Below are 13,642 nucleotides of genomic sequence, written 5' to 3' on the forward strand. Positions count from 1 at the left end.
TCAATCAGACCAACTGATCTCATTCTGCTGAGAATTAGCCTGAAGCAATACCGCCATCTGGTGGTTTCTCTTCAAATATAACAACTTTCTTGAAGAGAGCTTGGCCTCTCCTATCAAATTAGGACAGGTGGTTCAGATATGCCTAGTTTAGGAAACAAGTTTAATAATATTGCATAATATATGTTTAAGTTAACTAATGTTTATGTTATTGGTCTTAAAAACGTATTGTTTAATTCAACACATTCTCTCAAAGATTTGTTTAGTGCCCAAGTACAAGAACAAAACTGAACAAAATAAACAAAAATACTTGCATTCATAGATGTTACATTCTATGAGAGGCAGTAAACAATCAATAAGCATAATAAGTAAGTAAATTATGTTTAGTGGTAACTTCTACTAAAAAATCAGGATAAGGGGGATGTAGAGTAGGTTGCAATTTTAAATATTAATAACATTTGAGCAAAGACTTGAAAGAGGTGAGGTCAATTCCAAATGCTTGCCTGAAGAATAAAATTCCACAGACTTATAAACTAAATGTTTATCTTTAATTCTAGCGCGCTGCTATACTTGTTTCCGCGAACGCTTCTTTTTAGTAAGCAGGAACTGTAAAACCAGGTCAACAGTAACAGGAATGACTGCATTTTGAAAAATGACGTTGCCCTCAAGATACATACCTTTCCTACAGAGTAACGACTGCCTTTAGCTAGCATCGGAGAAGGTACAGGTAGAAGAAAGGAGGGAAGGACGCTAACGCTGACCCTGCAGGCCATTGCGACGCCAAAAATCTCCTAGGCGGCCTCAGTGTGGGTTGGCTCCGCATTGGTGGCGCAGGGCTCTTCCTATTATTATAAGGGGAGCCAGGGGAAAACCGGGTCAACGCCCGCAGGGCGCTTCAGGACCAGCAATTCCTGCGACGCCGCACGCCGCGCCCGCTTCCAGTCAGGCTGCCGCATCGAGGCCCGACGCGCATTCCCGGTTGGCGGATTCACCACTTCTTGGTGTCAGAATTTAAAATGAAAATTCGAATTTCCCTATTTCGGAAGCCTTTCCTGTCCAAGAAAACAGAAGCAGGGGAGACTTGGCGTCCTTGAATTTTTTTTTTTTTTTTTTCCTTGCGGCTTCCGCAGTATCTACACCCTGCGCGCCGGGGACGTGCGTCGAAAGTGACGGCGCGGAAGCTCAGGCCGGCGTTCCCGGCGCGCAGTCGCGGCGGCCTCGCTCCCGCCCCCGCCGGGAGGTCCGACGTGGAAGTTGCTGGCTGACCAGGCTTCCAAGGAAACCCCCGGGGAACCAGAGCCCGAGGCCGAGCCGGAGCCGGAGCGCAGGCCTAGGCGAGGGGAGGTGGCGGCGCCGAGGCTCGATTAGGAGTCGCTGCCGAGGCCGGGCCCAGTCTCCGCCGGTCGACGAGGGAGGACAGGCAGTTCATCATGGGTGAGGGATCTGAGAAGGGAGCCTGGGCGCGCTGAGAGGCCGAGGCCGAGGGCTGGGGTCGGGAGGAGGAGGAGAGGGGCCGGCCTGGAAAGCCCAGAGTAGCCAGCGTCTCAGGGCGCGGACTGCTGAGGACGTAACTCACGTTAGTTCTTCACCTGTGTGCGTGGACCCTGCCTCGAACTTTCGCCCCCGTCTTATCCCGTTCTCCTTTCTCCCGGCGGGGTCAGAGGTGAGGGCAGCGCGGGTCGGTGAACTTTTCCCTCATCCCCTCGGACCCAGCGCCACTTACTGGATGGAGCTGGTTTTGCGAAGCTTGGCAGCGTGTCAGTCGCAGGTTCGCTCAGGTTTCTTGGGTGAAGGATGAGCTTCTGGATTCTCTGTCCCTGGTCGCTGGGACTGCGTCAGTTTAAACTCCAAAAGAAGGTGGTGCTCGTAATGTTTTATGGCCAACTTGGTATTTGTTTGCTTACCTGTAGCTTTTCCTGTAGATAAGGTGGAGGAGGAAATGGGCAGGGAGTGTATTATTGGTCAGCGATGACATTCTAATCTCAATTTTTGGAGTGCTAATTGAGGGAACTACATTGTCATCACAAGCATCAGGTAGAGCTTCCCTCCCCGCTAGAGACCAGATGAAGGTGCAGATTTCTTAACTTGTTTACAACCCTCCAAATGATGCAAATTCTTTGCGTTATTTAAATAGCTCAGCGATTTTCTGGGGAGTTTACTTCTTGGTCTGGAACGTCAGAAGTGCTTTCTTGTCTTTTTGCATAACCCCTTCTGTTTTTTTCTTCTGCTTCTTTTTAACCTGTAAAAGGTAGAGAGGATTTTTGTCAAGTCACACCCCTTGTGTTACAAATGTTCAAGGTTTTCTAACCCATGGTGGATTCATTTTTCCAGACTTGCAGCTCTTAATTTTGCCATTTCTTGGTAAAATAACCAGGTATTGTGTGTGGCATCAGTGATTGAAGGTACTTACGATGGTACTGCTGCTGTACAACAATAATTGTTTTTCATGTTCAAGGACCTCATTGTCCCACTGTCATTCTGATTTGCCCTTTGGTTTCTGGGGGTAGTGAGGAGATCATGCTAAGATATCCATATTCTCTCGATTAGAAAGAGAGCTCCATGAGGGCAGTGGTCCTGTTTCTCTTATTTTTGAGTGTATCTTCTGTGCCTGCCTGACACAGTATCCAGGACATGGTAGCAATCAGTAATTACTAGTTTGATGTTGAGTAATGTATTTCATTGGAAGCAAAAATATGCACCTATGAATCGGAGAAAATATTACAATATTATTTAATTTGCTGTAGCTTTCAAAGGGTAAGATTAAATGTTTTGTGGACCTAGTTCATGAAATAATATTGAAATACATCTTTGTTATTTTTTTAGGTGGCTTTTTCTCAAGCATTTTTTCCAGTCTGTTTGGAACCCGGGAAATGAGGATTTTAATTTTGGGATTAGATGGAGCAGGAAAAACTACAATTTTGTACAGATTACAGGTTGGAGAAGTCGTTACTACTATTCCTAGTAAGTGTTGGTATGATAAACTAATTATAGGGCCTTTCTCTTTCCATCAAACATAACTTTATTTCTGAACAAATATATAATGTAATTGATAAGGTTTGTAAACTTCTACTATGAGCATAATATTTATAACACTTTTTTTTCATAAATTTACAAACAATTTGGTGTAATTTATGAACCCCTGTGCATGGCTGGGTTCTGCTGTTTAGGGCTGTTTTAAAAGTTGGGTAGAGTTAAGCCACCTAATCTCATTGAGAGCCAGTATCTTTGTTGATAAAATGAAGATAATAAATATACATTGGCTTTGAGGGGGAAATAAATGTAGTATATAAAATACTTTATAAACCTGTGTAAAGAATTATATAGATATGAAGTGATATTATTACATGTGAAGTGGTTTTTCTTCTGTATTTGTTACTATTTGATTAAGATTAGTTTCTCTTTAGTAATTCTATTGATTTTTTTAAAGATCTGAGTTGAGACTGAGTGTTGAATCTGGTACTTAAGAATATCAAGAAAAGAAACACCCTGACTTTAAATCAATTGATATCTTAGAAGAATATTCTCCAACAGTCTTAATTTACTACATAAGAAGACTGTTCTGTTACTTATGCTATTTTCATTTGTTGCCCTGAATTTACTTAGATTAGTAAGATTAGTACATTTAAACTAATAGTTTGTAGAGTTTGCTCAAGAATATTTAAATTATGCCTTTAAAGTTACTCTGTCACTCAAGGTATTTCTATATTTAGTACTATTTAAATTTCCAGATTTAAAAAGAAAGTGTAGCTTTTATGAAAGAAGAACTTTTCAAACCCTGTGTCATCTGTTACTTCTTTATGCCACCTTCAGTAAATTTCAGCTTCCTTGGTTTTTGGTTCTCAAAATCACCCAACTCAATCTGCTACAGTTGAGTCATGGTGGCCCCTGCAATACACATAGCCCAGTGGATTGCATTTCAGTAAGCACATGTGGTTCGTACCACGCCCTTGTCCTTTGCAAATAAACAACATTCCTAACTGAGGTTGAAGACAGTGATTACCCTGCTACTTAATTCTAAGGGAGATATCATGAACTTGGTTTTTAGTTTTTCACTCAGGTTTGCTATAGTATAGTTATTTTTTTATACTTGCCATATACTCATAATCATCATTTACCAGTATAAACTTAAATCTAAAAAATTAATTGTCCAGTTATAGCTGTAAGTCATTTTTTACTTTGATTTTTTTTTTAAGTTTGTGAAATCTTAGTAATATTTGTATATGTAGCTCCTGAGTTTTTTTCAGTAGCCTCTCCATCTCCTTCAGATTCCTTTCAATGGAAAATAGTAATATCTTGCCTTAGGCATGTGATGCGAAAGCTCCAGCTAAGAAGGATGGCAGGGAAAAGGGATGGGACTCCTCCCCTTTGACCATCTAGCTATGACCTTATTACACATGAGCTCTTGAGGAAGTCTTCAGAGGGTCTGTGAGATTGCCAGCCTTAGAGAAGTCAGCTTCCATAAAGAGGTATACAGCCATTGCTGTGCTCTTATCTACTGAAGTTTAGAGTCTATCTAGGCTTTCTTGGTTTTGTTCCCTGTTTATTTGCAACCTACCAAAATTCCATTTTTTGTAATACATCTACAACTATCCTTTCTAAATATAACTTTCTGAACACTTTTGTATGCCAGTACTGTATTTTTAAGGGAGTTTAACATAATAGGGTTTCCATTGAGCTAAGAATTATATAATTGCAGAGGTAGCTGGGGGTTCTTATATACCTTGAAAATGGTGTTGATCTTGCTAATTGGTGTGCGTATGTGTGCGTGTGTAGCACAGCATACTGTCTTATCTTAAATGGGATGATATTTGAACCAACAATGTGATTCAGCAATTACCATTAATTGCTGAAACTCAGATTGGATACTTTGAAGACAGAATGTATTAGACTACACATACTGCTAATTTGATTTCTTTTCCAGCCATTGGATTTAATGTTGAGACGGTAACATACAAGAACCTAAAATTCCAAGTCTGGGATTTAGGAGGACAGACAAGTATCAGGTATGGTGCAAAGGCCAGATCATTTTGTGGTATTGAATCTTTCTTTATTGGCTCTTTTAGGGTTAACAGGAGTAAACCAAAATATGTCTTCTTTTGTAATTTAATGGGAGACACCTAGTTTAAAATGAGGTAAAACGGCCTTATTCTCTCAATTAAAATCTGAGAATTAAAGATTTTAACTAAAGAATTAAAATCTAAGGAGGCCAGTTTTTCAGATATCACTTCAATGAAAAATCTTTTCATGAAAATCTCAAGACCAAATTACTTCAGTAGTTTTTAAATAAAGAGGGTCCTCTAGTTAGTTCTTGTCAATCCCTTCTTCTGTGAGACAGACTGTTTTGGATTTCATAAAAATACCTTTTGGGCCCACCATTTAGGACTAATGTGAACATAAATGCCCTCTGGAATTCAAGTCTCCTGCCCAGCATTCTGTGCTTGACATGGCAACTGTGAATGTTTAGTGACTGTCAGTGCTCACTCACTAGGGTACTTACCATCTTAAAAGATCAGTAGTGAATTCCCCAGACATCCTGCTGCCCTGTAACTCATTTTATTTCTTGAACCACTTTTGAGTCAATTTCTTATTTTAGCCATTTCTACTTCTTGTCTTCAGTGATCAGTTTAATGTCTGTTACATAAAATCATATTTAAAATTGTTTTAAAGAACTCATTCCTCTTAAGGAGTTTCTAGTTAAGATGTAACGATCAGGTCTGTGTGGAACTTTTTTTATCGGTGTATTTAGTGATTTTATAGATTATAAATATATTCTCTCAGCCTAAAGTCTGAACTCATTCTGAAGCTCCTTGGTCCTGTGATTTATGTTTATCAATATTCTTTCCACCCCATCCCATCTGAGGGATATGATATATGTCCATCAGAAACAATGAATCATTATGGCATTGATTCTGGCATGGATGGGGAAGGATTGGCAAGTAATACCCCCCACCCCATCATTGCCAAGTCCTAGCATATGAAGTAACATACCAGTTTCTTCTTCTTTCAAATAATAATATATTCTCCCTTTCTGAATTTTCTTCAGGCCATACTGGAGATGTTATTATTCAAACACAGATGCAGTCATTTATGTAGTAGACAGTTGTGACCGTGACCGAATTGGCATTTCCAAATCGGAGTTAGTTGCCATGTTGGAGGTAAGAAAACTTTATTAAAATGTGGGTAAATCATTTATATTTGCTTGCTGTTTTTATTGTTTATTGTCATTTGCAGGAATAATTAAAAGGAAAACAGGGGTCTTTTCCCCCTAAGCCTTCAGTATCATTTTCTTTTATGCAAATTACTTTCTATTCCAAAAATACTGTTGGGGAGAGAGTTGGAGACAAAACTCCAGTCTTGTAGCTTCCTTTAAACTAGATTCCTTGATTTCCAGGAAGTTCTGAGCTAAACTCTTTCTAAACTGAAGTTACTATTCTAAGTCACCCCTATGAAGTGATTTTTTAAAAATGTCTTTATTCCAGCTGTATAAATTAGCTTATGGAAGCTATACTTATTTATATAAATAGTATAAATATATAAATAGTAAGAATAGTAAGAAAGTATATTTGTTTGTTTTAGAAATGTAAAGTTCAGAGAAATATATCTTTCTGGATTTCTGGCGCGTTTGCCTCTCCCAGCTTTCACGTTCTTTACTTTTCCCCGTGTTTACAGTGCCTCAGTCACACTGATTTTTCTGTTCTTTTCACACCGAGCTTGAGTAGCTGACACCTGGCTTAGGGTTTTGCACTTGCTCCTCCTGCTTGGAATGCTCTTTCCGCAAATCTTTGTGTGGCTACCTTCTTTTTTTTTTTTTTTTGTGGCTACCTTCATGACATGTTTTATCTCACATGTTTCTTCCTCAGAGAGGGGGTCTCAGCTATCTTCTAACCCTTTATCCTACTTTATTCTTTGTAACCACTTACTGTTTCTTTCCATTATTTTAAACATGTTTGTTTACTTACATATGCCTCCCACCCAAAAGTGTAAAGTTCTTTGAGTTTACCCTGCACCCCTGATGTGTGGAACAGTGTATAGCTGTTAATTAAGAACTCAATACATTATATTCACTGAGGTTTGTAAGATAATTTATTGGCTAACTGAATTCAGAGGATGCATTAAGTAATCAACTAAAAGTTTTTAATATCTCCATTTGTTAAATAAGCTTCTCAAATGTACTAATGATTAATTAATAGTGAAATTGCCTTTGCTTGAGAAAATTAGATGCATAGGTTTCCTTTTCCCACCAAAACTATGATTCTGAATTATCCGATCATTGAATGTTTAAATATAAGTTCTAGGCCACTTGATTACCTAGTTAGAAGCATTCTTAGAATAGAGTTCTTGGACAACTAACTTCTTAGTAGCTTCTGAGTTATAAATTGCAGACCTAAAGTTTTAAAGTTTTGCCTAATTTTTTTTTTTTTCTTTTACAACATAGCATCATATTTATCATAAGAGCTTCTTAGACCAAATTCAAAGTGTAAGGAATTTTAAGGGACTGGTTAATTGCCTTGGGTATAACAGATTTTTAAAATAAAAGCTTGATTTAGATGTAATTCACATGTTATAATAGATTTTTATCATATAAAGTATGGCATAAAAGAAATGGATTATTAACTTAAGTTCACAATTCTCAAATTGTACTGGATTGTTGTTAGGTTATTTGTGGTATTAGGATTTGACTTGTATAATCTTATGGAGAAAGAACTAAAAATTGTATTCATTCTTTAGGAAGTAACTTTTAATTGATGCAATCAATTAATATTTATGTATTAGTGATATAAAGTACATGTGGAATATGAGTCAGGACTATTATATTAAAACTTACAGACACAAAATCAATTTGTTTTACTTTTGTACACAAAAATTCTAAATGGAGTAAAGAACTATGTAAAATGGAAGTCATTATAAGGGAATATGTTTAAAATTTCTGGATTGAGAAGGTACTTCTAAATCCAAGAATTGGAAGGAATTACAAAAGAAAAGATAGATTTAATTATATTAATATTATACAAACAGACAAAAAATCCACAAAGCTCAGATGCCAAACAATACAAGTTAGGGTAAAACGGGGAACCAAGACACAGTTTTACAGCCAGTGACTAAGGATTAGTGATCTTAATCGTATCAATACCTTTTGCAAATCAATAGAAAAGTGAGCAAAAGGCATGAACCTACAATTTATAGGAGAAGAATTTATTGCTAATAACATTTGTATTTTTAATACCCTAATAATAAATAAGCATATAATGAAATGCTATGTTTGGAAAAATATATAGTTTCAATTCTACCAAAGCTGCATTGGAGATGGGCACTGTCATACACTGTTCGTGGAGTTGAAATTGTTACAGCCTCTCTGGACAGCAGTTTATTAATACATGTAACAAGAGCCTGAAAAAAATTTCATACTTTGATTCCATTTTTAGATAATTGTGTTAAGGAAATAGAGATTCACACAAAGATTTCTGTATTATGATTCTGTCACTTTGGTTTCTCTAATAGTCGAGTGAAAAGAATCTAGGAAGAATCTAATACCGGGAAACAGTTATATGGTTTATGGTGCATGAGTTCTTAGTGTAGAGTATAACCATTAATGTTTTAAAAAATTTTTTGAGGGACTTCCCTGGTGGCGCAGTGGTTAAGAATCTGCCTGCCAATGTAGGGGACATGGGTTCAAGCCCTGGTCCGGGCAGATCCCACATGCCGCGGAGCAACTAAGCCCGTGCACCACAAATACCGAGCCTGCACTCTACAGCCTGTGAGCCACAACTACTGAGCCCGCGTGCCACAACTACTGAAGCCTGTGTGCCTAGGGCCCATGCTCCACAACAAGAGAAGCCACTGCAATGAGAAGCCCATGCACCACAACGAAGAGTAGCCCCTGCTCGCTACAACTAGAGAAACGCCGCGCACAGCAATGAAGCCCCAACGCAGCCAAAAATAAATAAATGAAATAAATTAATTAAAAAAAATTTTTTTTGATAGTTTGGAAAAACATCCACAATTTAACGTTTAGTTTACTTTTTAGAGCAGGGTATGGGACTGTATTTAAATGTGATCTTAAATGTATATATATACTAAATAAACTGTAAGTATCTGAATTACAAAGCAGTAGAAAATACCCAAAATGTTAAACAGTGATCATGTTTAGGAGATAGGATTATGGGTGAAGTTTCTTTTCTTCATACTTCTCTATAATTTCAAATAATTTATAATGAACATTATATATTAATAATTAGGAAATATGCTTTTAAAATAATGGATTTTTTTTGGCATTTCTTCCTCAACTCAAGGGAGCAAATTGATTAGAAGAAATGAAATCTTTTCTATGTTATTTAGGAAGAAGAGCTGAGAAAAGCCATTTTAGTGGTGTTTGCAAATAAGCAGGACATGGAACAGGCCATGACTCCCTCGGAGATGGCAAATTCACTTGGGTTACCTGCCTTGAAGGACCGAAAATGGCAAATATTCAAAACTTCAGCAACCAAAGGCACTGGCCTTGATGAGGCAATGGAATGGTAAGTATGTTTCCAGAAGCCATTTGTGCATTTGTGTGTACATGCAGCTGTGTACATACATGTGTAATTTCCCTTTGGTCTTAAGGATGAAATTCAGATTATTTATCAGTTTATCATATTGTTCCTCCACCCTTTTCTTCCACTGGTCTTCATGTACATCTGCTTTTATTTCAACCACACCTACTAATTATAGTTAGATAAGCCAGCTCTCTGCTGTATTTCTAGCTTTTCCCCCTATCTTACTGCACCCTCCAATTCCTTATCCTTCAGGACTTAGGTTAAGGCTCTGTGTTTCTCAGGAGCCTTCCCTGACATAACTTCATGCCCACTGCCTTACCACACACATAGAGGTCCTTGTCACAGGTCAGTGATATAATAGTACTTGTTACACTGTCTTGTAATTGGTTTGTGCATCTGCTCATTAAATTGTCATCTCCTTGAGGACTGAGACTAGTTTTCATCTCTGAATTATCCACATCGGGCCAGGCTGTAGTAGTAGCAGCCTGGAAAGTGGAAAGTGGATATCTGGTGGTTTTTGATCACTTATTTATTTATTATTTTAAAAATTATTTATTTATTTTTGGCTGCATTGTGTCTTCGTTGCTGCACGTGGGCTTTCTCTAGTTGTGGTGAGCGAGGGCTACTCTTTGTTGTAGTGCATGGGCTTCTCATTTGCAGCTTCCCGTGGAGCACAGGCTCTAGGCGCATGGGCTTCAGTAGTTGCAGGACGCGGGCTCAGTAGTTGCGGCGTGTGGGCTCTAGAGCGCAGATTCAGTAGTTGTGGCTGACGGGCTTAGTTGCTCTGTGGCATGTGGGATCTTCCCGGACCAGGGATTGAACCCGTGTCCCCTGCACTGGCAGGCAGATTCTTAACCACTGTGCCACCAGGGAAGTCCCTGGTCTTTTGTGATTATTCATTCAAAGCATAGACAAAGTGAAAGCTAAAAGACCCTCATGGAAATTGAGTCCATAACCTCATTCTTTTAATATAACTATCTTAGCCTTCATCATTTAAAGTGCTTTGGAATCCACCTCCAGTATAAAATTTATATAATAAATGATCTATACCTGAAAGTTTGAAGTTAATCTTATGAAACTTTTCATTTTCTCTTCACAGGTTAGTTGAAACATTAAAGAGCAGACAGTAATTCAGTCACTTCTGCTCCTTTGAAACGAAGACCACATCACATACCCCTTTGGAAACAGTTAAAGTGTGCTTCACACTACTAATTGTTAAAACAGTATGATTATCAGCATATACCAAACTGACTGCAACATTTGTAATAAATATTAAAAATAAGTATTTGGTTGGAAGGGTAACTCATCGTGATTGAATCAACTGAATGTCTGTTCTGTATAATGTAAAATATTCCTTCCTTGTTATCTTGTGTTAAGGTATATATTCTATTTGTGTGGAATTCTTATTCAGATACAGTCCTATTAAAGAATGTACTCTTATTGAGGACAAAGCCCTGCGATTTTAAATTAGTGGTTGCAGCTTGTTTGTATTAACACTAAAAAATATCTTAACTCAGATTTTTTTCCCCTTAAAATGAATTAAGTTTTTCCAAAGATTAGGCTCAATAGAGTAAGCTAGGAACCTAGCGTGGGTAATTATAGTCTTCATTTGCTTAATGACCACTTTAAGCTGTTTCATTTAAAAGCTTTTGGTTATAGGCATGAAGTTGAAGTAATTATTTTGGTGGCTATCTTCACTGACTTATCTGTAATTATCATTTTATAGTATTTATGGTTGTTGGGGAATTTTTATAGATTTGGACCTTCCTTGTCAGTTTGTACAGGAACCCTGTGAGGTAGCTAGGACATCATTTTTACATCTTCATTTTTATGGACATGGACCCAAAATTCTGATAGACTGGCTTGACCAATGTCAAGCTAGGGAGGTGGGAAGAGGGCTTAAAGTGAGACTTCACAGGGTCAGAAGTTTGTCCCATAAACTATACCATAAATTCCTGAAAATGCCAACATTGACAACACAGCTTAACTCCTTATATAAAATAAAGCTAATTGAAGTAGACACAGTACAATCAAAATAATGTCTATAAATTTATTTGTCCTTACTAGTAGAGGTAGTAAAAACAATCCTAAATGGTTATATTTGTTGGAATTCACAACACATTAAAGAAAATTTCACATTAAAGGAAAATTTTTAAAAAGATATATTTTAAGAAGCATTGTAAAAGACGTTTTTGCTGCCTTTGATTCCTTTTATCTACCTGTAATTGAACATGTAAATTTGGTGAATAGTCAAAATCTTATTGACTCTACAGGGAGAAATTAAGTATTCCTTTAAAAATTAGGCTTACTGCTGCTAGGCTATCAAAAACAATTATATTCTAAGGGACTTTTTAAAGGAACTTTTCAAACAACCCAGTCTACAGTATGACAGAAGTAAATAAGAGTCCTTAGTAATTACTAAAATTGGGAGGAATTTTTTCATTTTTTAAGTTGGACAAGCAGCATTTAAAAAATTAGATGCCAGTAAAGAGAACTTAATACCATTGTGCCCCTCAGGTCTCAGGAAAGCTAGTGGTCATTCAGCTCACATGAATGTGACTTTCTTTTCTAATCGGTGGGACTTTTCTTATTCTCTAGCACCCGTTCCTAATTTGATATCTTGGAAATCTTTTGGAGACCTTCTTCCTGGGACAGGTGTTCCCAGCGCACCTAATATTACTAACTGAGCATATAACTAACAAACATTGTTTCATAGTTTCCAAGGCACTCCTGATGGGCAGACTGTCTTTTTCATGTTTGTATCCCTAGCATCCAGTATGGTGCTTGGCACGTTATGGCAGCTCAGAGTATGTTCATGGTTCAAATAATAGTAAGCTTTTGTATTTGTCAGCTAGGAAATAGTACATCTGCAATTTATACTTGGGTCTGGTCAGTGGCACATATCTAGTGCTGGGCTTGTACCCAAATGGCTAAATACTCCCCAGTGGTCCAGGAACACTGTGAAAGTAGAAGTATGTGGAGGTGCGGCCCTGGCAGGCAAATGCTGCCTGACGCATAGCCCTGGTAGCAAAGGCCAGCACTTGGATGATCCTGGTCCCTCTGGTTTGTCACAAAGAATAGGATGGGATAAATAGAGCATACACTTATTTTAATATGGTATGAATTATAAGGTCCTTCTCTAGCGGGAAACAACTGTACAGGTATGTTAACAGGAGTTTGAAAGTTCTTATTTATAAAAATCTACCGAGTATTGTTTTGTGAGAAGCCTGAAAATGAAAAAACCACCAAACTTGAAATCAGAACACATGAGTTCTAGACACAAAGGGCCACACTCCATCAGTTTTTGTTTGTTTGTTTTTTCTTTTTGACCAAATAACGTCAAAGGTTTCTTTTAGCTCTAACATTCTATTTTATAATTCTGGTTGGTAGTTGTGCTGTGTCATGTGATTAAATTTTTTAAAATGAGAAATTGAGGTGGAATTCTATTACCAGAATACCTGAGATGCACTTTAAATTGTGGAAATGTAAGCTCCTTGAGGGCAGGGACCATACATCATTTACTGTTAGAATCCCTTGCATCTAGTATGGTGCACTTGGCACATGCTAGGCACTCAATAAATATTTACTGATGATTAAAACAAAGCTGTGCTCAATATACTTGAGATACTTATTCTTCCTGAGTTTTGCTTTAGTATTAACTTGCGTTTTCTGATTTAAAAATTTTTATAAAAGCAATACATGCACTTTAAATCACTTAGAATTGAGTCTGCCTTCCAAGATGCCCTATGTTTATCCTTTTGGCACATTACAAACACCTTAGAAGCGTGAGAACTCTTGTTTGAGACATGAACTACATCAAAACACAAATTCTGAAGTTCATGAATGTTTGAACATTTGATTCCTATGCCTTATGCTATAATATTTCTAATCCCATAATTACAAATTACAAAGAGCATGGGCTTTCAATCCTGGGTTTGAATCTTAACTCTGCCACATACAACCTGTGTCACCCTCAGGTAGATTATTTAATCCGACATGAGATTCCTCATCTGTAAAATAATGAGTTTTAGGAAGCTCTCAGGAAGACTATGAGAGTTAAATAAAATGTAAAGCATAGTATAGATTCTTTCATCCCCCTCCCTTCCAAATAT

At 37.6% G+C, this 13,642-nt stretch overlaps 2 protein-coding genes across 2 annotated transcripts in view; one reads left to right on the forward strand and one right to left on the reverse strand.

The window, feature by feature from the left end:
* Positions 1-983, reverse strand: part of SPIC (Spi-C transcription factor) — a 51,898-nt gene extending 50,915 nt beyond the window's left edge. Inside the window, exon 1 of the mRNA XM_057555888.1 lies at positions 675-983. The gene's annotated coding sequence lies outside the window, so the exon portion shown is untranslated. The remainder of the gene's footprint in view (positions 1-674) is intronic.
* A 207-nt stretch (positions 984-1,190) lies between these two features.
* On the forward strand, positions 1,191-13,153 carry ARL1 (ADP ribosylation factor like GTPase 1). Its single transcript, XM_007165814.3, has 6 exons — positions 1,191-1,431; positions 2,821-2,958; positions 4,919-5,000; positions 6,041-6,152; positions 9,334-9,512; positions 10,630-13,153. The coding sequence occupies exons 1-6, from the start codon at positions 1,428-1,430 to the stop codon at positions 10,658-10,660; spliced, it is 546 nt and encodes a 181-aa protein (XP_007165876.1). The 5' UTR covers positions 1,191-1,427; the 3' UTR covers positions 10,661-13,153.
* The last annotated feature ends 489 nt before the right edge of the window (positions 13,154-13,642 follow it).

This window comes from Balaenoptera acutorostrata, chromosome 11, assembly GCF_949987535.1.
Source record: "Balaenoptera acutorostrata chromosome 11, mBalAcu1.1, whole genome shotgun sequence".
Taxonomy (NCBI): Eukaryota; Metazoa; Chordata; class Mammalia; order Artiodactyla; family Balaenopteridae; genus Balaenoptera; species Balaenoptera acutorostrata.